General features: G+C 32.9%; 1 protein-coding gene across 5 annotated transcripts in view; it reads left to right on the forward strand.

Moving 5' to 3' along the window:
• Positions 1-27,555, forward strand: part of PDS5B (PDS5 cohesin associated factor B) — a 173,929-nt gene that overhangs the window by 65,028 nt on the left and 81,346 nt on the right. For all 5 annotated transcript variants that reach the window (XM_018056634.1, XM_018056632.1, XM_018056635.1 and 2 more), the window contains exons 4-13: positions 527-613; positions 715-812; positions 1,450-1,576; positions 8,018-8,098; positions 12,356-12,496; positions 14,601-14,716; positions 17,346-17,440; positions 20,316-20,461; positions 22,661-22,812; positions 24,054-24,167. In XM_018056634.1, the coding sequence (XP_017912123.1) occupies positions 527-613; positions 715-812; positions 1,450-1,576; positions 8,018-8,098; positions 12,356-12,496; positions 14,601-14,716; positions 17,346-17,440; positions 20,316-20,461; positions 22,661-22,812; positions 24,054-24,167 (1,157 nt within the window). The remainder of the gene's footprint in view (positions 1-526; positions 614-714; positions 813-1,449; positions 1,577-8,017; positions 8,099-12,355; positions 12,497-14,600; positions 14,717-17,345; positions 17,441-20,315; positions 20,462-22,660; positions 22,813-24,053; positions 24,168-27,555) is intronic.

A 27,555-nucleotide genomic window follows, 5' to 3' on the forward strand; every position in this document is an offset into this window, starting at 1 on the left:
TAATTATAATGACTGGGCAGGAAGCCTGGCAAGTTAACTTCTAAGGGTCTTTTTAAAATTTCTGAGTTTCTGCAGTCTATTTTCTTTCCACTTGGTGATTTTGTTTTGCAATTTTAAGTTTCCTAAACTGTGTTCTTTCTGTACAATTACTATATAATGCCATTCTACAAACCTGATCAAATCAGCTTTCAGTCATTGCAACGGGTTCGTCCTAATAACAGCGTAAGTTTTACTTTACTCTGTTTTCAGAGCTGTTGTTTTTAACTTACTGTAAGATGTTTTTCTTTCTCTACTTTTAGATCATGGTAAATGATTTACTGTCTTCCTTTAAAGGGGGTAAGAAATTTGGTGTTTCCATGATAATGCACATTTAAAAAATTTGAGCCAAATGCAAGTTTTTTTTTCTTTTTTTAAACTGGTTCTTTACAATTTTATCATGATAAATACATATGAGTGCTGAATTATCTTTAGGAATTTAGTGGATGTTTTCATAATCTAAACAAAACCTTGTCTTTTTTTTTTAAAGGATATATTTATGTTTATAACAAGGCAGTTGAAGGGACTAGAAGATACAAAGAGCCCACAATTCAATAGATATTTTTATTTACTTGAGGTAAGTAGTATGTTATATTTTGAAGTGACATTTTAAAATGGTTTCTGTACATGTATATTTTTACTAATTAAAATTTTACCCTTTTCACCTCTTAATTTTAGAACATTGCTTGGGTCAAGTCATATAACATATGCTTTGAGTTGGAGGACAGCAATGAAATTTTTACCCAGTTATACCGAACATTATTTTCAGTTATAAAGTAAGTTTACTAAGATTATAATCTTTTTTAAATATAAAGAATTTTTAGCTCATAGATGAATCTGCATAAACTTTTTTATGATGAATATCAGAAAGCTAATATTTGTAACTTAAGAATTCATTAACATGATTTTTATAGATAACGTTTTTAAAATAAACACAGCTAATTTTTTATTGTAGAGAATAATACAAGAGTGGCATTAGTTAACCTAGCTGATATAAAAATATTTTTATTAGTTTTCTTTTGTTTAAATCACATATTACTAACCCCTTAATTCCTATGAATCATTTAGTTCTTCATGTATTCCTTATAATCATCTGTTAGAATTAACTTCAACAAAGCAGTTTGATGCTCTGAATTTAAGGCCAAACTAAAGTTACATTTGATTTAATTACTTCTGATTGTGAGACTGATAAAAATTAGCAAATGTCATCTTGGAAATGTAGTTTAAAAAATATTTTGGATGCTACTGTAAGATTTTGGGGAGAAGGAAGCTTTAAATGAATATATACAATTTTATTTAATTAATACCTTAATATCATTGTAAAATAAAGTGTGATATGTTCCATGTTATGATTAAATCCTATAAATTTCAGGTATGCTTAAATTTAAATGAAATACCAATTTTGAATTTCAGCAATGGCCACAATCAGAAAGTTCATATGCATATGGTGGATCTCATGAGTTCTATTATTTGTGAAGGTGATACAGTATCTCAAGAGCTTTTGGATACAGTTTTGGTAAATCTGGTACCTGCTCATAAGGTAAGTAGCAAAATATACTTGAATATATATCTAAAACCTATCAACAGTAGTGTCCAGAATTTACTTATGTTTAAAATGCAATTTATCCTGCCTTATTCTTAGTTTTGAAGACTTTCATTGATTAATGTTAATGAACATTAATTGTGTTCAGTAAAACATAACTGTGTGGATCACAAGAAACTGTGGAAAATTCTGAAAGAGATGGGAATACCAGACCACCTGACCTGCCTCTTGAGAAACCTGTATGCAGGTCAGGAAGCAACAGTTAGAACTGGACATGGAACAACAGACTGGTTCCAAATAGGATAAGGAGTACGTCAAGGCTGTATATTGTCACCCTGCTTATTTAACTTCTATGCAGAGTACATCATGAGAAACACTGGACTGGAAGAAGCACAAGCTGGAATCAAGATTGTCGGAAGAAATATCAATAAGCTCAGATATGCAGATGACACCACCCTTATGGCAGAAAGTGAAGAAGAACTAAAAAGCCTCTTGATGAAAGTGAAAGAGGAGAGTGAAAAAGTTGGCTTAACACTCAACATTCAGAAAATGAAGATCGTGGCATCTGGTCTCATCACTTCATGGGAAATAGATGGGGAAGCAGTGGAAACAGTGGCTGACTTGATTTTTCTGGGCTCCAAAATCACTGCAGATGGTGATTGCAGTCATGAAATTAAAAGACGCTTACTCCTTGGAAGGAAAGTTGTGACCAACCTAGATAGCATATTCAAAAGCAGAGACATTACATTGCCAACAAAGGTCCGTCTAGTCAAGGCTATGGGTTTTCCAGTGGTCATGTATGGACATGAGAGTTGGACTGTGAAGAAAGCTGAGTGCCAAAGAATTGATGCTTTTGAGCTGTGGTGTTGGAGAAGACCTTTGAGAGTCCCTAGGACTGCAAGGAGATCCAACCAGTCCATCCTGAGGGAGATCAGTTCTGGGTGTTCATTGGAAGGACTGATGTTGAAGCTGAAATTCCAATACTTTGGCCACCTGATGTGAAGAGCTGACTCATTGAAAAAGACCCTGATGCTAGGAAAGATTGAGGGCAGGAGGAAAAGGGAACGACCGAGGGTGAGATGGTTGGATGGCATCACTGACTCAATGGACATGGGTTTGGGTGGACTCTGGGAGTTGGTGATAGACAGAGAGGCCTGGCGTGCTGTGGTTCATGGGTTTGCAAAGAGTCGGACGCAATTTACTGAACTGAAAACATGAAACACTTATTAGTCATTAGTTAAATGGAAAGAAGAGATAATAGATTTAGTACATGTGATAAAATATCTATAATTCAGTTTTATATAGGATTATGTTTCAAGGAATATATTAATAGCTACTTAGAAATGGATTCAATCCCTGGGTTGAGAAGATCCCTGGAGAAGGAGGTGGAAACTCACTCCAGTATTCCTACCCGGAAATTTACAGAGGAGTCTGGCAGGCTACGATCCATGGAGTTGCAAAGAGTGGACATGACTGAGCGACTAACACTTTCATTTTCTCTTCTTTGATTCTCTTATATATGTTGGGAGATACATAACCAATTAGGGCCTTGGGTAAAAATAGTGATAGTATAGTTTGAAAGGAGGGGTGAAATTAAAAGAGAAGTCTTTACTAATTTGGAAAGAAGGAAATGTTGATGGCACTGGTATTTCTTGCCTGGGTAATATTAATCAAGTTGTGTGTGTATATGTGTTTGTTTTGTTCTTTGAAAATGACTAACACCCTAGTAAGCAGTGGAAATATGGTCCTGTGACTCACCAGTATAAAGGTCTTTGCACACTTAAGACCTTTCTGGCAAAATATAATTTAAATTGTAGCTATACAGCTTTCTCAGAAATATTGCCAGTGAAAAATGACCTCATAATCCAAAATTTCCAAACTATTAAAATAGTCCCTGAATACTGAAAAATCAGGCACCAACTAAAAATTCAGATAATATATTTATAAACTAAAAATGATAAATGCCTTTAACAGAATTAAATATAACAGTTTTGTGTCTTAATGCCTATGAGTTTAAGAGTTAAAAAACATGATAGCTAGACATAGAAAAGGTAAAGGTGTAAGGTTAGGGGAAAGAAAAGTATAAATTAAAAATGGTCATTGAGATCAAAATCTTTACTGGATTGTAACAGACATTTAGAGAACTAGGGTATAGATCTGAGGATATTATACAAATACAGTGAGATAAGGAAAACAAAAGATTCTAATAGGTGAAAGAGAGACTGCAAAGGTCCAGTATATCTAAAAGTGATACAGAACACCAAATACGAATGGAAAAAGAAATGATATGCAAGTATGTATTTGCTTAATATTTTCTAGAATTGATGAGAAGCATAAATTTATGAGTGAGGTAACAGAAGAGTCATGATCAGAATATAAACAAAACCCAGTGCAGACACATCCTGGAGAAATTGTAGAATGCTGAAATAGAAATAATGTGTTCATACAAAGCATCCAGAGGGGTAAAGCATAGCCCTTACAAAGAATAAACCTTAAAGTGATGTCTGACTTCTCAGTAGCAAGGACAGATGCCAGAAGATAATGGACCTATATTTCACAAAGTGCTAAGATAAAATAACTGTACACACACACAGTTGCTATCCAGTTTGAGTGAACTTAAGACATTAAATATACAACTTGTCAATATACCCTTCCTGAAAGAACTACTACTCTTCAAATACTTTAGAATACTGGAAATTGAAACTTGAAAGAAGTAAAATGTAAGTAGTAGTGGTGAACAACGAAATGCTCTAAGTAAGAACTGATATAAAGCAAAAACAATAGTAGTAAAAGTTGTGCTTATTAAAGGGATATTAACAAAATGGTCCTAAACCACTGGATAAAAATAGCATGTAAGATTGAATGACTTAATGGAGTCAGTGAGTAATATGATCCTTGTGATGATCAGGAGGATAGAGCTGTAAAAAAGTTTACTTTGAACTTGAAATGAAATACTTCTGTTAAAACTTTAAGGAGTACAATGCAGGGAAGAATTAAAATAAATGTAAATGGACCAAATTTACTACTTCAGGTTGTCAGATTAGATTAAAAGTAATCCACCTGGTCATTGTTAATAAGAGATAACAACAAAAATAATTTCACCAAAGGTGACACTAAAAGGATGGGAAAAGTATTTGCCAAGCACATACTGACTGAAGTAGCTTGTATTGATTTTGGGTAGTATAGTCTTTACTGGGTAGAGAACGGTTTTATACAGTGATAAATTATAGTGCTAAAATGATATCTAACTTGCAGTTACATAGGCTAAAAATATTAATATATAAAGCATATATTGAAAAATTATAAGGAGAAACTCACAGTTTGCTGGGCCATTTTAAAAACTTCCCAGTAATTATAAATCTAATAGACCAGTGGTTCTTGAAGATTTTAAAACACAAGCTAACAATGCTGTAGCACTCGTAATTAATCTGTCAAAAGAATAAACCATAATGGAAATTACTAGATATTTAGAAATGATAATTAAAATGATACATATTGAATCCTCTGGGATTCAAGTTAAATATTTTGAATACAACTTTATAGTTGTTTCCAGCTCAAAAAGTTATAAAAATATTGTTAGAGTGTACAAATGGTAGAAGAAAGTAAACAATGAAGAATGGAAGTTAATCAAATGGAGAATACAGTGACATTTCAGAAGAACCTAAAGTTGGTAATTTAAGTCAAATCACGTCAAATCAAAAAAAGGGAGATGGTATCAATAAACAGTTTTAGAATGAAATGAAGAACAGCAAACATTAAAAAGATCAGAAACAATTCCATGAACATTATTTTATGCTAACATATTAGGAATTGGTCAAATTTCTAGAAAATAGAACTTGCCAATTTTTTCTCAAGAGAGGAAAATTTGAATAACCTTTAACCAGTAAAAAATTTAATTGGTTTTAGAAACTGTATCCATAAAACAAACAAAGACCTTCCTGCCAAACAGCCATGACAATAATAATAGCAACAGTCACAGAACTCAAACCGAGCATAAAAGAACTTAAAACCCATCACCAGCAGATTTCTATTAATCATTTAAGTGCCATGTAATACTGATACTTAGAAAGCTTTTTCAGATTATAAAAAGGAAGGCATGTTCTACAGTTCACATTATGAGCAGAATTAATTTTCATAGGGAAACTAGACAAAACCAAGTGCAAGAAAGGAGGCTAATTTAATTTAAAATAAAATGACAACCCATTCCAGTATTCTTGCCTGGAGAATCCTGTGGACAGAGGAGCCTGGAGGGGTGCTGTCCATAGGGTTGCACAGAGTCTGAAGTGACTTAGCCTGCATGTATGCATTGGAGAGGGAAATGGCAACCCACTCCAGTATTCTTGCCTGGAGAATTCCAGGGACAGAGGAGTCTGTTGGGGTCGCACAGAGTCGGACTTGACTGAAGCGACTTAGCAGCAGCAGCAGCAGCAGCATACTCATGTAAATCCAGTATAAAATAGCAATGGACAGTATCCAGAATGATACAAAGTAATATTGGTAATGAGCAAATTGACTTAATTTTAGGAATACAAAGATGGTTAATAGTAGGCTAAGATATTTGTGGAAATTAACAGAGCAAAGAGAAAAAGTATCAGTAGATCAATAAAGAAAACTATTTGCTAAAATTCAATATAACTTATGATAAAGAATATTAGCATATTTGAAATAGAAAGTAATTTCTTTAACCTTATAAGGTTGTGTATGGTACTGCACTTAATGGTGAAATGATGAGGCATTCTCTTTGAAGTTAGGAATATTATAAAAATGTCACTTCTACTCAGGAAAGAGACAAGCATGCTGTTTCTAATCGACATTAACTGGAGGTCTTAAGTTAGTGGAATAAAACAATACAAACAAAAGATAAAAAGGGATTAGAAAGAAGAAACAAAACTGAAATTATTTGCAGATGTTCTGACTGCTTGTACAGAAAAAAAATGTACGAATTAGTTTCTAGAACAAATAAGAAAATTCTGAAGTTGCTACGTATAAGATCAATATATAAAAATCTGTTAGTGTAATCTGGAAAAAAATTTTATTTGTAGCTTTTAACAAAAACTTGAGCTACTTAGAAATTTAATAACACTGTACATGACCTTAGTGTTGAAAATTATTGCAGTTGATGGAAAAGTATAAAAGAACACTTCAATATGTTGCATGATTTGTTATGTTTATGTGATGGGAAACTGAGTATCATAATAATGTCATTCCTCTGCATACTAATAGATAACCCAATCAAAATAGATACTGTGAATGTGTGTGTATGTTAGCATGTGTTTTTAGTTGGACAAATTGGTTTTTGAAAAAGAGTAAGAAAGCGGGGACTTACCTTAACCTGATGTTAAGACATTGCTTCCATATGTCTCTTTGACTGTAAAATCAGGCAGTAATAGTAATACACCAAGGGACATATGGAAGTAATGGATACCTTACAAATAGATACATAGTTGTATAGAAACTTGAGAGTGTGGATATTACAAGGAAGTCTCTGGAGGGAATAATGGACTTGAATGTCCATGTGGAAAATAATATAAGATTCTTATTTTACATCATGCATAAAAATAAAGTACAGGTAGAATCCAGATCTAAATATGAAAAGCCAGTGTTTAAAGTTTTATTCAAAAATATAAAACAACATTAACATCAGTGTAGAAAGAATTTTAAAAATGTAGAGAGAACACAAGCCAAGTAGTGGGGAGAGCACAAGCCAAATAGGAAAAGATTGATATATCTGGTTATATTAAAATGAAAACTTCTATGTCCTAAGGCACCATAAGCATTGTAAAAATGTTAACTATAAGATATGTTGTGCATATAATTGACAGATATTTAGTGGATAGAATTTATAGAGAAACTTCACAAATAAGAATAAGGCAAAAACAGCTCATTTGAAAAATGATAAAGGTAGTATCTATAGAAAATTATTTCTTACATGTGCAAGAGCCATGTACAAGACAATTTCATGTCTATGAATAGGAGAATGAGTAAATAAGCTGTAGTATGCTATAATGGGCTTCCCTGGTGGTTCAGACGGTGAAGAGTCCACCTGCAGTGCAGGAGAACCAGGTTCAATCCCTGGGTCAAGAAGATCCCCCTGGAGAAGGAAATGGCGACCCACTCCAGTATTCTTCCCTTGGAAATCCAATTAGAGGACCCTGTCGGGCTGCAGTCCATGGTGTTCCAAAGAGTCAGACATGGCTTAGCGACTAAGCATGCACATATTATGTATTAAAATACGAAACAGGGATCTTAAGATCTACCAGACTACTTAGTCTTCAGAGAAAAGTGTCTTTGCTGTGCTGTCTCCCTTTTATTCAAATTGAATTTTAGAGTTTTCTTATTCATTTATATACGTAAGAGTAGCTTTGTGAATACAGGTAACATTTCCTTTTTCATATTTAGTGGTGTATAATATAGGTATTTTTTCCCCTCCCCCCTCAGAATTTAAACAAGCAAGCATACGATTTGGCAAAGGCTTTACTGAAGAGGACAGCTCAAGCTATTGAACCATATATTACGAATGTAAGTCTTCCTTGTCCAATTGGTTGTCAGAAAGATTAGCCAAAATTTTAAAGACTGCTCTAAGCAGAGTTTTGGCAAGTAGTACATACTTTAAGATTTTTATTGTTTTAATCATTAAGTGTATTTTCTTTCTCATTTAAAATTATTACTGGTTAATATTTTCTAGATTACCTCTCTCTTTTGTTCATTTCCTTCTTTCAAATTACGTAGCAACTAAAACAGTTTTTATTTTGGTTAGCAAACTACACTGTTTTTATTGTTGGAAATTGAGTTAAATGTAATTAGATAAATCATATGGAACTTTTCATTATTCAGAGAAGTTGCTTACAGCTTTTTGGAAATTAAATTGATTTGTACAACAAGAAGATATGAACTAATATCAAGACTTAAAAATTGAAGGCAAGTATGAACGACAGCAATGTGGTGCAAGTTGCCTATCTTACTCTCCTTGGGATAGATTCCATATAAATCTGCCTTTTCTGAGAATGGGAAAGAATTGCAGTGAAAAAGCCCTTTCATTATCATCTCAGGTCTGCTTATTTAAGATTGACCATCTTCTCTATTTTCAGGAGAAATGTATTCTGTCTGCTAGGTTCTTGGATAGAAGCTTGTTGAGGTTTTATTTTACCCCCGAAGTTCTGGTGAGCTGCACAACTCTAGATGGCACCATTCACATTGTATTCCATGTGAATTGTTCTATCCAGTGGAACAAATCCAGAACACAGTCTTGATGTTGGCGTCTGGAGTTGTGTAGCAGGTCTGTCTCCACCCTGCTTTCCACTTTTATCCACATCTGAAAATGTAGAGGATGTAAATCTATTTTCTTGGAAAAATTTAAGAAGGAAAATCTTTTGTAATTATGTATTTAATTTTCTAGGAGTTTATTGAAGGAGACTTTTTCTTGAAGTATACAAAATTTAATTTGGTATATAAAAATGTATCATGGAAATGGAACAGTACCTTGGTAAATTCCAGTCTTTGTTGCAGGCTTCTTGCTTAAATAATTGTAAGCACATGATGATTTGGAAAAATGTATTTGATTTATAAAGAAACTGTTTTGGAGAGTGAACTTTGAGAAACTGGAGACTTGAATTGTATAATCTGTCTTAATAGCTCCAGTAAGATTTCCAGGGAATTCTTAAATATTGATTTCTGCAAGTTTTGTGAGTGTTGTGTATTGGCTGGAGTAAATTGCTTAGATTGAGTGGATTGAGTTCTTTTTGTACGACATGATGGCACTTGAAATCTGTAGAGCCATATTTAAGCATTCTGTTATTAAGTACCCCTTCCCTTTTTCTTTGCTTTAAGTGCCTGTGAATGATTGTCTCCATGGATATTAGATACACTAGGTGAGCTCCTCCTGGTGGTCATTTATTTAAGCTGATACTGCCAAGCCAGTTTTTTTAGGGGAACACTTACTTTTTCTGATAGAAAAATAAGAAAATAACACTGTACTATGTTGGTATGTTTTCTAGGATTGGGAAAATAAATGTTTGATTGGGTAATTAAAAAAATTTGGAATAGAATGAGGTGATTGGGTTCATTATACTGTTCTCTCAACATCTGTGTATGTCTGAAAATATTTATGATAAAAGCTAAAAGAAAGATAAAAACACTTCTGATAATCCCAGATATATCAAGGTAAAAACATTTCCCTGTCACTTACACCTTATGTTTCCTGCTCTTAGTTCTTGCTGCAGATAATAGACAGCGCACTCCATACTTGTCTTTATCAGAAGCTGGGGATGGGGGCAGGAGATGTGGGATGGGGGCAGGAGATGCAGGATGAGTAGAATGGTCTGAGCACACCTTCAGTTCCATATTTATTCCAAGTACTCTGTCATTATTTTCTTCTCTCTCCCTGTTTTCCTTTTTTTCTTGTTCCCCTGCTTTATTTGAGAGTTGGCTAATAAGTCATTAAGAATTGCTTTTTTTCCCTTCTCCTGTTCTCCCTTCTAAATCTACTTAACTTTTCTACTGTAAATCTATACAATTACATGTAAAATACTTTCTGGTGAGCTTACTTGTCTTGTGGGGTTTTAGTACAGTGTAAAAATCATTCTCAGTCTTTTTGGACTTATGCATGTGAAGCCATTATTCATTTATCTTCCCAGTAGAGAACTAACAAGCAAAAATAAAGGTAGGCTATCAAGGTAATATAACCCCACATCTGTGTCTTCTTTACTTGTATCTTTTTTCACTCTCATGCATGTAGACACATTGAAGTTTTTTTTTTTATAGATAGTGATGTTTTTATATATAGAACTTAAGTCACGTTGGTGTTATGAGTGTTTTTTTAAAATAGAATTTGTAATTTGACAACTCACAAAACTACAAAGTACATATATGTATTAAAAAGGTACAACAGTATCAAAAACAGAAAGTACATAGTGACAATTCAAAAAATTCCCTATATGGATCACTTCTTGGTAATATTATTTTTTACCAGATCTTTTTAATTGCAGGTTTTAGGAGATGGCACAAAATTATTTTGTTGCATTGAAAAAATGTGGTGTTTGTCTTGATACAGTTAAAATTTGGTTAAATTGCTTAATCTCACTTGGTGTCAGTTATTTTGTAACTAAAGTTGATCATCTAAATTTAAGGTAGAATTTCTTACCAGTGTTTAACTTATTCCTCCTTCTTTGATCAGGAGGCAGTTGTTATTTAATGTTACATGAAAATTATTTACCGTTTGTAACAGAAGGACTCATGTTTTTTAGAGGGAGATACTTCAGTCAAATATGTATTTGCTTCTTCAGCTGAAGTATACACCCTCAGGAAGTTGTTTTACTTATAGTTGTATCATAGTACCTGTTACACATCATTCATTCATTTAAACTGAATTTAAACTGTCAGGCACTGTACTAGGCTTTTGTTATGCAATGAAGACTGGAGATTGGTAAGTGTCAAATAAATGTTTTCGATGAAATTTGTAAGAAGTTAAACCAGGCAATGTTTTTTTCCCCCTCTTCCATTTTCAAATGAGCTTCCTCAGACTGATAGAAATTTTCCCTACACTGATGATTTGAGCACGAATGTGGCCAGATTGGAAAGAATTACCTTTTGTTAAGGAAAGCTATATTTATTTTTAAACAGGAGAAAGTTTTTGAATGGGAAAAAAAAAGCCATTTTATCTTCAACTTGAATGAGAATTTTATCTTTGATGTCTTGAAATTCTTTCACACAAAATTGATGAACATCACAGACAAACAACTTATTTTTAAAACCAATAACTAATAGTAGAATAGAATTTTTAATTTTCTTCCCTCATGGTTAGGCAGTTTGTACAGGTTCATAAGTCTAAAGAATTTCATTTAAAAAACAACCCAAGAACTAAAGACCAGCAGAGAAGATGTTGAAATGTGAAGTCTTTGACTGTACTTTCCAGATAGAAAACCTAATTAAGCCAAGTTGTATGTTAATTGTCAGAGCAAGAAGAGATCAGAGCAGCTTGTATGATGTAGAGAATCCTTAATGCCTTTTTCAAGGAGATAATATGTAGGATATTCTGTGGGTTAATTTTTTTTACATATTTGGAAGACTTTAAATAGATAGGAACTTGATCATTACGCCATGGGTTTTTTACCATTTTCAGTAGTAATGTGATAAGAGTGTAGAAGGTAGTGCTGGCTGCTTATAGAAGAAATATGTTCACATTTGGATTTTCTTTTGTTTGTGTGTGCTTTTAATTGGACTTTAATTAGTGCTATAAACCTGTGTGTGTGTGTATATACACATTGTTTATCAGAATATAAAAGAAGATAAAAAGTATCAAACGTTTTACATTGTAAATATAAAATTACATATTTTAAAAGTGGCGTTGGCTCCTACTATGAAGGTGTAAGGCTTTGACTTCCATGCTGTTCTCTCCCATACTGCTGTGGTGAACAAAGTGTGATCCCTTGCCCTTAAGAAATTTATCTAGTAGAGAAACTAAGACGTGTATGCAAATAACTGTGATACAGAGTAAAATATGGTAAGTACCATAATGGGGAATAAAATGTGTTTGGTAGGTAGGATGTTTATTGATATGCTAATTGATAAATCAATAGAAATTTCTTTTACTATGTAGGAGATGAATTCCATATTTTATCTTTTTTGGTAACCTGTAGTGGTTTCCCACCTGTTAGAAAACATTTTGATATGCCTGTTTTGACTTTGTATAGAATATTAATGGATTTAATGAAATAATAAAATTTCAGAAAATTCACCTTATCTATGGTACTTTTATTAATAAATTATTTTTCTCAAAAGTTTTTTAATCAGGTTCTGATGCTTGGGAAAACATCTATCAGCGATTTGTCAGAGCATGTCTTTGACTTAATTTTGGAGCTCTATAATATTGATAGTCATTTGCTGCTCTCAGTTTTACCCCAGCTTGAATTTAAATTGAAGGTAACTATTCTAAAAACATGGTTTTATCAACTAGATTAGCAAGAACCATTATTTGTGGCTTTTTAATACTTCAGTGGTTTTAACTGAATGTTTTAAGTGTGATGGTGTATTACTGTTATTTATTTACATGTTTGTGCCTTGCCTGTTTGTGTCTTGCTAGTGGCTGACGTGGTGCCTAGCAGATTGAATCTGCTTATAATTAATGATTAGCAGGATGAATGCTTTCCAGGTGATGTTTTCTGGGTTGTGACTTTTTCGTTTCTAAGGCATAGTTTATAGTGGTTCCCCAGACCCTTTGATTGTGCCATAAAAATGGTTTAGAGTCTGTTATCCACATAGGGTGAAATATTTTCCTTTATGAGTGTTATCTTTGCTTACCTAGCCTGTATCAAAAATGCCTTTGCTTTTCAGATGACTTTCTAGAATCTATTGATAATGTCCTTATTGCCTCGGCATTAAATTATGCCATCAAATTCAGTTTCATTTGCAGGTTTGGGGCATATTTTTCTCTTTCAGATTGTTACATAAAGATTAAATAAATCTGGTTATAATTAATACACTTTGATGAACCACACTCTACCACCCAGAAAAGTTGGTAGATGATTTATGTGTTGTGTTTCTTGTTTCTAAAATTTTGAATTTGTCTCTTTGAAAGCTACAGAATAATGTGTTGATAGTGTAGTTACCCCCAAAATGCAGCGAATAATTATTCTCATTTTATTCTGGGTATCTTTTGGATGTATTTGCCAACTGAGCCATTTGATTCACTGGCCTTCCTCTGCCTGCTCTTTTCATATCACTAATTTTGATGAGGCAGAAGGCAGTCATACCTTTAATTATTTGTTGGCCTGATTTCATCTAATAAAAATATTAAATACTATAAGAAATATAAGAATAACAAATTAGCATTGCTGCTTCTAGCAAATTTAACATCCATTGTGGGAGGAAGAGGAAAAATCCATATCTAATAAGAGGCTGGATATTATAAGTATCATAAAAGATACAAACAGCATACAATTAAAGGGAACAGCATGCAGAAACACGGAGAGATAGGAAGGTGCTGAGTGAATTTGCAGAACACGAAGACTTACAGTTTTGTGGTTACATAAGTCAGTTTAAATCATCCCTGTCTGCCCATTAGAATCTTTACCTGTGGAGCCTTAATAGACAGACAGTTTGACTTAAATCAGAATTTCAGGCAGTGGAGTTCAGAGATGAGTTTTTGGTTAGCTGTTTTTATTTTTAAAAGCTTTACAGGTCATTCTAATGTTCAGTCAGGTTTGAAATGGACTCTTTTGGAGGAATAGCGAAAGAAATAATAAAGAGGAGTCAGGTCATATCATAGTCTTTAAATGCTTGGTTTTGGCATTGGTTTAAAAATTTAAAAGAAATCTGTGCAGTGCCGCCTAAGTAACTTGATTATTAGCGCTTTGTAACAGTCTCACATTTTGTGTTCAAGTCTAGCGTTGTGGCTGGCTCATTCATTTAAGTGTTGTCATGTATTAGAGGTACCAAAACCAGTAATGAAGCTTGAGTTCTTATCTACAGAGTACTTGTGTTGTATATATAACAGAGAATTTAGTTTTCTTATCTATGAGGCTTCATCACATTGTTAAACTCCATCAGGAATCTGCTGTATGTAGATGAACTGACTCTTGTATTGGGAGATTTAGTGCATATTTATTTCTACAAAGAGCTTAAACAGTCATACATAATTCTCTCTCTGCTGTAGGCTTGGGCTCTGTCAATGTCTGTTCTTAAAAACCACAAATAGTTTTTCTAGGGTCCCAAGTTGGTTTGATGTGAATTAGTTTTTGATTTTGAATGGAAACAAGCCTCAATTGTAGGCCAGGCCATTAAGTTTTAATCAAACTTTGGGATGAATTTTCATGTACAGGAGTACTTCTTTAATGTAATTTGAGATGATTAGAGCATTGAAGATAACATTTAATTTTGTAAAAAATATATTGAACATTTTTTATGTATAATTTTTCAACTGAAATTCATAGAAAGTTTTCAAGGTTTTTTAAGGTAAATCATGGGAAAAATTATTCTGAGTATATCTACCTCATGGTTTTAAAGCTGTGGTTGTGTTTTGTTTTAGAGCAATGATAATGAGGAACGTCTTCAAGTTGTTAAACTACTGGCAAAAATGTTTGGGGCAAAGGATTCAGAATTGGCTTCTCAAAACAAACCACTTTGGCAGTGTTACTTGGGCAGGTATATGATTTTGGTGTCCTATTTTAAAGTAATATGTGTTTATGTCTACTTATTAATTTAAAACAACATCCACATTTAGGATTTTTTCATAGATGAAGGATTTTGTATTTTGAAATTTTTGATTCTGATAGTGATTAGCCATATTTACAAATTCCCCTTGTCTTCAGAAATTTCTTTTTAGCAATTTTTAAAAGATAATATATTTAAATAGCTATCTTACAAAGTATTATAATCATGAAGTTGAAGTGTGTTATTACATAGCAGTGATTCATTCCAACTGCAAATACATCATTGTGAGATATAGCTGCTCCACAAAAATTATATTTAGTTAGATTATTTGGAGATTTGTAAGGATAAGAGTATCCATAGAATGGGTAAATAAATGATTATGTATGTTTCTCCTACTAACCTCCTTTCTACATTTCTTATGATAAAGAAGAATTGATAATCTGGGCTTTCTTGTATGCTTTTAATGATCCACAAACCTTGTGAAATTGGTTGCAAAATTTGAATATGTTTGTGTATTTTTTCTGTGTGAGGAATTTATTACTTTTCTAAAGATGTCCCTGATCTTGAATATATTAAAACCACTTCTCAGTGTCTTGGCTGAAACCTACTTTGACCTTGAGGATAGAGGAGGATTTCTCCCCCCCTACCCCGCCCCGCTTTTTATTATGCTTATAACAAATAATGCAGTTAAGTCATAAATAAGTAAATAAGATTGAATCTTATTCTGTTTTCTTTGTGTTGAGATACTTGCATTGTTACTGCCACTTTTCTTTCTATTTCACTACCAGAGCCATCGGTGATTATAATACAGTTAATCTCTTCTGGACTTGTTTTTTCTAATTTGTTAAATGAAGAGATAAGCCTTTATACATTAAGCACTAAATTTTTACTCTGATTTCTTATTTCTTATGTAGCTCAATAATAATATTTAACGAGGTGTGTTAAACTGATAAATCTTAGCCCATTGTCATTTTGAATTCGATTTCTAGACTTTTTCACCTTAAATACAATAAGCAAGAGGGCCCAATATTTTATGTTTAATTAAATTATGCAACTACTAATAAAAGTCAAAATGTATTTTATTCAAACAAAAAATGTGTTCAAAACAAAAAATATAATTTTACATAAAGACATTTAATATATCTTTAAATCAGGACTTGGGTTCACCAGACCACTGTAGAATTTTCGGAGAAAAAATTCTAATTTGAATTTGTTACCTTTTTACTACATTGTAGTTTTTCCTTGTATTGTTAATGGCATAAACAATCATATTATTACCCATTTTAAGGAGCTAGAGTATTTATTTAAAGATGTCTTTTAGTGGTTATATGGTGCATGTTTAGTTGAGAAGGTACAGACATAGATTGAGTACTTAAGATTCAAATTACTCAGGAAACCATGAGACTAAAGACTAGATTTTATGTAACTTTTTTGGGTGCACTTCATGAAGCAGTTTTTTTCCCCTAATATTAAGCTTTTATGAGTAACTTGTTGCTCATTCAGTAGACTGCTATTTGTCTTTTTGTTGCTAAATTTTGTCTCTTACAGTATTAGGTGGTATAAGATTGGGAAACTTTTTGATCTTTGAGAATTAAGACATGCGAAAATGTTGAATGGAAAATCTTGTTCTTGTTACTCAATATATATATTTTTAAATCTCTGTTTTGTACTTCATAATGAATTTAGGTATATTATAGGCTTTGAACACTGGTGGTTTAGAGATAACTAGACTGTATGTTTCCTGATGGAGGAACATGATACTGTATCAGGTCTTGCTTTAAAAAAATGAACCTGAATATGATCAAATCTGTAGACCTGATTACTAATTTGCAGGATTTAGGAGAGAGGGCAACCTGGTAGCTGACATCAGAATGATAAGATTAGCACAGTCTAAACTGTGGAAAACCACTACACACATAAGCACAAAACAGTTGGTTCACCAGGTTATACAGGAGAAGAAAAAGAGAGGGGAAGTATAAAAGGTAAAGATAGTTAAATAACATATCGGCCAAAAAGTTTTAACTTTCCAGAGATGCATACTGAGATACCTACATTTTTATGTAAAGATTTGATTTGATGTTAGTATAAATAATTATGATGGTTAACTATAATAGATAGGAGTAATTATTGGCACAATTTTAAAGTCATAAAATAATACAGGGTTTAGTACAAGATCTGTGAAACATTTGTGAATGTTCTATATTTAAGAAAGAATAATTTGAGGAAGAGTTCTCATTTCAGTATGAGATTTAATAATGTATCCATGAACTGTGTATATACTTAACACTTGCATAAGCATATATATTTTAAAGTATAATATTTATAGGAAAAATTTTGTCATTCCAGTTCCTATTTTTGAGCCAAATGTGTATTGTTTAAACATGCTCCTTAAAAGTACATAGTTCTCACAGGAGATTGACCTAGTTTAATATAAAGGTTCCATAGCATTTGTACATGCATAGTATACAAATCTTTGTTACAATACTCTGGTTGTGCTTTGAATTATGGTATATAAATTATTTTTTCTTTTAATTAGAGAAATAAATATAAATCAAGTGCAGATTGAACACGTCTGTTTCTCTTACACTAAAGATTACTCTGTGCTTTTGTATTTTTTCAGGTTTAATGATATCCATGTACCCATCCGCCTGGAATGTGTGAAATTTGCTAGCCATTGTCTCATGAACCATCCTGATTTAGCAAAGGACTTAACAGGTACTGTATACCCATAATGGCAAATATTCCCTGGTGCTCTTTGGAAAAAAAAAAAAAAAAAGATAGGCTTTATATATAGGACAGAAACCTTCTGTTTTGTCCTTTTTTTGTGATTTTAGTGGGTGAAATCTTCAAATTCACCATCATGGTAGTTATTCTCTGAAGCTAGAATTTTACCTCCTAGTACATAGGCTACAATCACGTACATAAAAAGTAGTGTTATCAGAGGCAGTGTTGGTTTCTTAAGAGTAATTTATTTCAGGCATTCAGATTTGAGTAGGTCTTGACTTTGAATACATTATGAGACTTCAGTGGTCTTTAATATTTTGAAAACTTACGTGAGAGTCATCAATTTATAAACTAACCATGCTTAATGGAGATAACTTTCTTGATCTGTAAATTCATAAGGTATTTCATTTTTTATAGTAATGTGAATATTATATAGCTGACTGTTGCCAGATATGAAATTATGAAATAGTTCAGAAAATATAGATGAATATATTCTGTCTTCCTCGGAAATGTTAGCATTTTGCTGTATTAGTTTAGGAGATTAAAAAAGAAAATACATTGTAGATACAGTTGAAACACTTTTCACAAGGGATTCTCTTTCCTACTTAGAGTAACTTCTCTAATAAATTTGGTCTGCAACCTGTTCATGCTTTTCTATCTATGTTCCATGTGTACATATCTATAAATTATATGTAGTAGTATTAAAGTGATTTAAACATTTTATTGAAAATATATATTGAATTTAACATAGTTGAACTTATCCTATGATCTTATTTTGTGTTTTCTATTTTACACGCCTATTCTTTGCTTCTCTTATTTCTATTTTTCCTCTCATCTGCTCAGTGTATTTTCTTCTCATTTTTCCATTTTTATCCCCATGGGCCTGAAAGTTAATTCTCCTTCATGCTTTCACCGCATAGTTGATTAATTAAGTCCAAAGTTAATCAGAATACTAGCTTCTTTCTGAGCAATCAAGGACCCTTGAATACTTTAACTCTGAGCAGTCTCTTCCCCAACTTTCATATTATTGCGTATTATTATTGGGTTGGCCTTCAGGTTTTTAATTTAAAAATAAAACACACACTTTGCGTTTTTACCAAAAACTTTAGTAAACTTTATATTCACTGTGAACTTTTTTAAACTTCATATTCACTGTTTCGTTTCCTAACCTTCTACCATTTTTCAGGCAACTTCATAATTTCATCTCAAAACTTTTTTATCTTTCTGAGCAAAGAACTGTTTCAGGTGCCTTTTACAGTCTTCCACAGAATTGAACTTTTTTTGTGTGAAGACCGAAATAAATGGAAAACCAAAGGTGCAATGTCTGGTGAATAATACAAGGAATCAGAACTTCCCAGCCAAGAATCAGAACTTCCCAGCCAATCTGTAACAGTTTTTGCCTGGTCATCAAGGAAACATGCAGTCTTGCATTATCCTGATGGAAGATTGTGTTTTCTGTTGACTGATTCCAGATGCTTTTTGTTGAGTGCTGCTTTCATTTGGTCTAATTGGGACCAGTACTTGTTGGAATTAATTATTTGGTTTTCTGGAAGGAGCTTATAATAAAGGACTCCTTTCCAGTTCCACCATATATACAGCATCACCTTGGATGAAGACTGACCTTTGGTGTCTTGTTCCGTGATTTCTTCTGTTCTATATTATTGTACAGTGTCCACTTTTCATTACCTATCCCACATACTATCTTTCTCACTGTTTGAAATAGTTCCATTTGGTAGAGAATGCTCAAGGTGGAGGAGCTTAGGACCTGGGCATTGGTTTTATGAGCTTTTTACATTATATTTGTTAACTGTTCATTTATTGAGTAGTAAATCTATTTACAATCATAAGCATTGTGTGTTGTTTATAGGCATGGCTATATATGTTACTCCAGATCTGAACAACGAAATTATACTTACTAATCTTCTAATTAAAAAGCTGAATAATAATTTATGTTCAGTTGTGGTGAAAGTGAAAATGAAGGTGCTCAGGCATATCCGATTCTTTGCAACCCCATGGATTATAGCCTGCCAGGCTCCTCCATCCATGGGATTTCCCAGGCAAGAATACTGGAATGGATTGCCATTTCCTTCTCAGGGGATCTTCCCGACCCAGGGATCGAACCCGGGTCTCCTGCACTGCAGGCAGACTCTTTACCATCAGCCACCAGGGAATATATTCACTTGTGGTACCTCTTCCTTAAACCTAATATATCATTACTGAAGATTGTTCATTTTTCTTTCAGTTTTCTGAGTGCCAGATCTGAACTCCCATGTTTTTTGCTTTAATATTTTCTTCCAGTCTCTCATAATTGTTGAATGTTTCATTTCTTCTGTCATCCCTTTGGTCTTTCTTTTAGTTAAGTGGAATTGTCTTATGCTCTTTCCTATAATCCTATTTCTTTGCTGCCATTATCTTAATTTAATCTTTCAATAACCTCACTAAGGGTTTGCCTAGTTAAGGGAGATAGAAACTTATATTCTCTAGTCTTTTCCCAGCAGAACCACTTGACTTGAATATTTTAACCATTAAAATAAAAGTGAAATATTGATATACTTCTTGATTCATTTATGTGGCTTGTTAAATTACTGAGCCTAGGAACTCAAGTCATCCACCCTGCCCCATAGATGGGGAGGGGATTTACTACTCAGTTGCATGTAAACTATTGTATTTTGACTGAAGTACTAACCTTCCTTCCTTCTTCTCTTTCTTCCTTTCTGTCTCTCCTGCTACTAATATTTTTGAAACATTAAACTTTCTACTTAGGTTTTGTTTTTGTTGTGGTTTATTTTCAAAGGTCTTATGCAATCTTTTAAGACATTTTAATTGTCAAAGTTCCATTTTAATCAAATGAAATTTTATCTTTCAGAGTATCTTAAAGTGAGGTCACATGACCCTGAGGAAGCTATTAGGCATGATGTTATTGTGTCTATAGTTACAGCTGCTAAAAAAGATATTCTTCTGGTCAATGATCACTTACTTAATTTTGTGAGAGAGAGAACATTAGACAAACGGGTAAGTAGGAATAATAGTTACTAGTAGGCTTGTATTTTGAATACTCGATGTTTTAATAGAGTTTCATTTGCAAATATTGAGATTTAAATGAAATTAGCTTTTTTTTGGGGGGAGCATTTTAATATCTAAAATAATGTTTATAAGAAGGTTTTACATTTTGTTACATTAAATTTTGTTCATCTTATTTGTTTATCCTCAAATGGGACAGGTCTAAGTGGTAGATTAGTCAGATATTTAACCTGTACACTAACCTTAATAAGTGACTTTGTAAAGAACTGACACGACTTCTCTTTTCCCTTTCATACGGGTATCAATTCATAGTCCTCTAGCTGATTGTATTATAATTTCTATGGAATAGAAAATAAAAGATGTTTTCAACATGGCAAAGCTAACCCGAGCAGAGCAGCATGCTTCTCGCCCACCTTCCATGACCCCAAACCTTCTTCCTTGAGCACCAAATGGCTCCACTCATTAGTTAGTGGCTTCCGAACAGGGGACTGTGTCTTGTTATGTTTGTATTCCTTGTTGCCTGGAGTGTATTCGGCGCTTAGTGTTTCAGTGAATATTCATTCTCCGCTCCTCCCCATTGCCTTTCCTTCATGGCATGGATTTTATAGACTTGGACTTAAGAGTAATTTTGGTGAAAGATGAAAATCTTTGATGTATTTAGGGGTTAATTAGCAAAGAAAGCAGGAGGCTTGTTGGTAGCTGTGATTAACTTTAACCAGGCAAATACTTTACAACGTTTTGACAGTCGCTTACAAGGTTGATTGTGCTCTCTTCATCATTTAATTCTCTCTTTGATCATGCTGGTTGTGGGTGCAGAATAGATGGACAGGAGTTGCATGGTTTTCTTGTGAAATCTGTAGGTATTCAGAGCAGCTTATTTTAACTGATAAGTTTAGACTTGTCTTTATTGAATATATCAGTAGGATCCTAAACAATGAAAAGGCCAAAAGTTGTAAAGGAAGACAAAGAGGTTTACATCATGCTAGGGTGACAGCCTTCTGAGTGTTGTTTAAGTAATCTTCTTCATGGTCAGAGTTTGTGTGTTGTTGGGATCATGCTTCACATGTGTTTGATCATCGTGTTGTGTTCATTGTAGGACTGCTTGGGTCATTCTGTATATATTGAATACCAAAAAGTTGTTAAATGTATTTACATTATTGGCAGTATTAAAATTTGCTCTGTAGCTTTAAATTCTCCCTAAAACACCAGTTTCAGGAACTAGAGGTAAGATAGGAAATTGGATATTACAGTTTTTACAAATGTATTGAATTTTGAGTAAAGCTTTTGAAGTCTTTTATTTCAGTGTGTATGCAATGGATGGATGAAATAAGGACTATTCTTTACTGTAATTAAAAGAGAAACCAAAAGAAAAATGTTGCTATGACTGCAAAGGAAAAATGAATAATTTTTGCAGATTTGTGAAGTTCTGGATATTACTAACATCCTACTGATTATAGTGCTGTAAAATTTAAGGTTAATCTCATACCGAGATAATTAATGTTAGATATATAGCAGATATGTACTCATTAAAAAAAATAGTTGAATACGTTATTCTGACACCTGAATGTCTTTCCCAGGTATACAAAATAAACCACTAATGTGTCTTTACATTCAGCATCTGATAAAGCCACTATTCTATGTACCTTTACAAGTATGTTTAATATAGACCATAATTTGGAAAAATTCTATAAGGAATAGCACACACTTCATGCACTTAGGCACTGTCTTTGCCTTTTAAAAGTTGGTAACATGTTTCCCCTCACTAATTCTAAATGACATTAAGTAGATTGTGAGTGAAATTTGTTTTTAGAGGTTGGTAAGGGTCTAAGATATCAAAAGTGAAATCGCTCAGTCGTGTCTGACTCTTTGCGACCCCATGGATTGCAGCCTAAGAGGCTCCTCTGTCCATGGGATTTTTCCAGGCAAGAATACTGGAGTGGGTTGCCATTTCCTTCTCTGGGAGATATCAAAGCATTAAAATTATTTATATATTAGTAGATATCTGTGCTTGATGTAGTAAATATTAAAATGATAGTTATATTTTTATATTTATTGCAAATTAACATCTAGTAAGTGAGGTATGATTAAAATATATTGTGTAAAGTAAATAAAAAAGGGGGTAAGTAAACTTGAAGGAATTAATATAAGGAGGCATTTTTGAATTATTAAAAAAAATGTTTTTATTTTAAGTGGAGAGTACGCAAAGAAGCCATGATGGGACTTGCCCAGATTTATAAGAAATATGCTTTACAATCAGCAGCTGGGAAAGATGCTGCAAAACAGATTTCATGGATCAAAGACAAGTTGCTCCATATATATTATCAAAATAGTATTGATGATAGGTAAGTTAAAGAGACCATAAGTAAAATGTTTGGTGCTTTTTGGTATTATATAACTGTTGTTGAGCTGTTGTTTTAGGTGAACTATTTTTTAATTTTATTTTTTATAATTTTAAAGTCGCTCTTTGGTTTTTACTGCAAGTTAAAAATTTTGAGTGACTAGTTGCTTTCCTGCCAAAGCCATAAATGAAGTAGTGATGTACATATAACTTTAGGGATGGGTACATCTTTTATGGTCACTTTCGTATACTGTATTTTAACTGAGTAATATTTGAAAGTAGAAATGTATGCAATTATAATTTAAATATTGTTTCATAGGTAATTGTATTATAAGGATTCACATTGATTTTTTTTTCAAATAAAAGTCAAATATACACCTTTTATATTTAGGCATTTTAAATAAAAACAGTTCCTACTTAAGGCTAAAAAAATAATTTATAAATTTATGTATAAAAACACATTATCTGAATATAATCTTTGTGTTTTTCTATTCCAGTATATAAGATTAGATCTTGTATGGAACCTATCCATTCTATAGTTAGTAGACTTGTAAATCCTGCTTCCAGTCTGCATTGATTTGATGAATTTTTAGTGGGGTCCAAATGATCTTACCTGTAAAGATCAAAATAAGAAAATTAAGAACCAGTAGGACATCTTAGAATTTTAAGAGGTGTAGGAAGTAGAAACTGAGTATCTTAGGTTGATATCATCTAAGAAGTTTCACAGTTACTATTTTTAAAAAATTGACATTTTAAAGCTTTTTGAGCATGTGACAGTGCACAGAGATTTTCATTTTGATTTGGTAGCTCCCCTTTCCCCTGTTCTTTTTGTTCTTTTATCTAGGTCGTTTTTCATGATGATCACTCTGGAAACTCAGAAGACAGATATTTCCTTGTTAGTTTTAACTTAGATTAGAATTTGTTGCTTGGAAAGTTCTAATGTAGTTTTTTAACCCTTTATTATTTAGTTAATGAAATTGAGCCCCTAGTACATAACTTGCCCAAAGTCATGCAAAAGTAGCTATCTTTGCTAGGTATAGGAGTTTTTCTTGTATATCCAGTTGCCATTTTTTTTGTGGGGTTGGGGAGGCTCTTCTTGTTAAAGAAATCTTTTGATTTGTAAGTCTCATCTCCACTCAGAAAGAAGAAGCTCTCATATGTATTTTTATATGTTTTGGAAATTTATATACATATGTAATACATATATTTATAGAAATTAATAGAGTACTTTATGTTTTTTCATAGATTGCTTGTTGAACGGATCTTTGCTCAATACATGGTCCCCCACAATTTGGAAACAACGGAACGCATGAAATGCTTGTATTACTTGTATGCCACCCTGGATTTAAATGCAGTGAAGTATGTTTCAAATGTCAAACTCTGTTCTTTCTATCTTTTGCAGTATACTGGATTTTATGGAAATGAAAACAACTGTATTTTTAATGTCGACAATTTATGTAATGTACATCATTTAAATGGTCAGACACAATAGAATACTTGGATAAAAGTACTGCTACTAACATGGGATTAACAAGGATTTTTGTAACTAACTGAAAAACAGCTGATTGATTAGGTAGCTTTTAGGACTTAGTTTTTTCTGTTGTCTCAAGAAATATTGATGTATTTTTTGTTTTTTTGCTTATATTCCTTAAGGCATCAGAAGGGTCCATATTGTGAAAGTAGTACTTTCTTATTTTTACCTGATACTAATTTGAGTTATAGTGTAAACCAGTAGGATACATATTTTTGCGCTTCATAATCTCAACATGGTGTTATAGTTTGGCATAAAGGTAAGCAAAAATATTTTTTTATGACTGTGTTTCATTCAAAAAGTGCTTTTGAAGGCCTTTTGGCACTTTGTACATGGAAGAGGAATTGCTAATTGAATTGTACTGAGGCTTAGGAAATTGAGGCCTGGAGATTCATATGCTCTAGATTTCAGAAAGTATAGATCCTTAGTATTCTAGTAAATGGGTAACTTAACCCCCAGCTAATGGGGTTTACATGTGAAGAAATTAGAAGTCTAGGGAGCTGTACCTAATTTTCATTCCTGTCACAGCTTAATGGAATTTTTCACTTCACTTCCCCCATGGAAATTGTTATATGTCTGTTTATATCTTTCACAGAAATGTAGAGAAAAAGATTGTAGGAGGGAAAATGTACATTTCTGAATATCGTCTGTATTTCAGGCACAGGAACGTATCTTAACTGTGTCTGCTTTCCTGCTGCAATTGGCAGAGTTGAGTAATTTCAGCAGGGACCTTATGACCCACAAAGCTTGTGAAATTTACCATCTGGCCTTTTACAGAAAAAACTTGGCAACTCCTAGCATAAGTGATATTTTTTCTGTTCTCCACGTGATAAACTGAATCCCACAGAGATCAGTTAACTTGCATAAAATTACACAAGTAGTAAGAGACAAGGCCAGAATTTGAATTCAGTTCTACCTGGTTCCAAAACTCATTCTTTTTCCACTGCATATAGTAGAATATGTTTCCACTGTATTTAATTGATTGTAAAACCTTAAATTTTAATATGCTAACATCTCTGAAATTGGAATGCATCCTTTTCTTCATGGTGCAGTTGATGGCCTCTTAGTGTGGATGAGATACGATATATATATGTATATTCCTTTTGGAACAAACTATTTTAAGTCACAACCAGTCTAGATGCCTTGACTCATTTCAGCTGTCATTCATGAGTAGTAATGAATTAAAGACACTTTTAAGCAAAAACTGAGAGTTCACCACTCATAGATCCTACTTAAAAAATTACTAAAGAGTAAAAAAGGAAACTAAATCCAGAAGGAAGGAATAGGATAGTTTTCTTAAAAGAGTGTTGGGATCTGTATTAAAAAGTAGATTAGCATCTAGGCTGACACTGAGTCAACCTACACCACTGCAACAATTTGTGAGCTCGTGAGAGTCCTTGGGATACCCTTCTCGTTCCCTGGGAGGGGGCACACAGTCAGATAACAACATGTTAAGATGGCAGGTAGTGCTCTGATATTCTTTCATCGTATAAGAGCGAGGACAGATATGACATGTTGATTAATTAGACCAACTATACCTATTAAAAATTTGAGTCCCCCCTAAAAAAATTTGAGTGTATAACTTCCAAACCCATAGGAGCAAACAACTAATGAAAATTTTAATACCCAGAAATGGAAAAGAAAATTTAAAAATTTGTGAATAGAATACACAAAACATAAATAACAATTTCAGAACTAAAATAATATACTGAAAATATATTTTGAGATATACTGAAAAATAATTTCATGTAAAAGCTGAAAGTAAATTCCAATCTGTGGATCAATTGATTGCTACAAAAATGGTTGGTGGGTGCATGAATACTTATCTCTTTTAAGTTAAAATAAGTAAGTTATGTGTGTGTGTATGTGTATAACATTTTTGAAGTTATTTTTTATATCAACTTTTTGTGAAGTTTCTTTATATGTTCTATACACTAAAACATTTGTCAGGTATGTGCACAATATATCTTAGAGCTTATAGTTATGTTTTTACAATGCTTGTGGTGTCTTAGCACATATAAAAGTTTTAATTTTAATATAACCAAATATATCAGTCCTTTTCTGTTTTGCTTATGCTCTCTCTGCATTTTAAAAATTCTTTTCTATACTGAGGTTAATTTGTTGTTCCATATTTTTGAATAAAATTTTAAAGATTTGCTTTTCAGATTGAGATCTTTATTCTTCTATAATTTATTTTTATGCATGATGTCAAATAAGAATCTTATATTATTTTCTACATGGATATTCAAGTCAGTTATTCTCTCTAACGACTTCCCTGTAATACCCACACTCAAGTTTCTATACAACTATGTTATCCATTTGTAAGTTCTCCATTAATTCAATATGTCCCTTTGTCTGTTACTTCCTATTAATCAACTTTTTCGAATTAACTGACCAACTATACACCTGATGCTTTTTAACATTTTATTACTTATTCTTTACATTTTGTCTGTGGTTATTTTCTCCAAAAGTCTTTACATTTACTGTCATGAAGTATTTTATGCACCCAAAGAAATGATGAGTTTTGAAGCGTAGTAATAACTGTCAGCATCCACTGGATCATTGAAAAAGCAAGAGAGTTACAGAAAAACATCTATTTCTGCTTTATTGACTATGCCAAAGCTTTTGACTGTGTGGATCACAATAAACTGTGGAAAATTGTGAAAGATATGGGAATACCAGACCACCTGACCTGCCTCTTGAGAAACCTATATGCAGGTCAGCAAGCAACAGTTAGAACTGGACATGGAACAACAGACTGGTTCCAGATAGGAAAAGGAGTACGTCAAGGCTGTATATTGTCACCCTGCTTATTTAACTTCTATGCAGAGTACATGATGAGAAACACTGGGCTGGAAGAGGCACAAGCTGGAATCAAGATTGCCGGGACAAATATCAATCACCTCAGAAATGCAGATGACAACACCACCCTTATGGCAGAAGGTGAAGAGGAACTAAAGAGCCTCTTGATGAAAGTAAAAGAGGAGAGCGGAAAAAGTTGACTTAAAGCTCAACATTCAGAAAACGAAGATCATGGCATCTGGTCCCATCACTTCATGGGAAGTAGATGGGGAAACAGTGTCAGACTTTATCTTTCTGGGCTCCAAAATCACTGCAGATGGTGATTGCAGCCATGAAATTAAAAGACGCTTACTCCTTGGAAGAAAAGCTATGACCAACCTAGATAGCATATTGAAAAGCAGAGACATTATTTTG

This window comes from Capra hircus, chromosome 12 (genome assembly GCF_001704415.2).
Source record: "Capra hircus breed San Clemente chromosome 12, ASM170441v1, whole genome shotgun sequence".
Classification (NCBI taxonomy): domain Eukaryota; kingdom Metazoa; phylum Chordata; class Mammalia; order Artiodactyla; family Bovidae; genus Capra; species Capra hircus.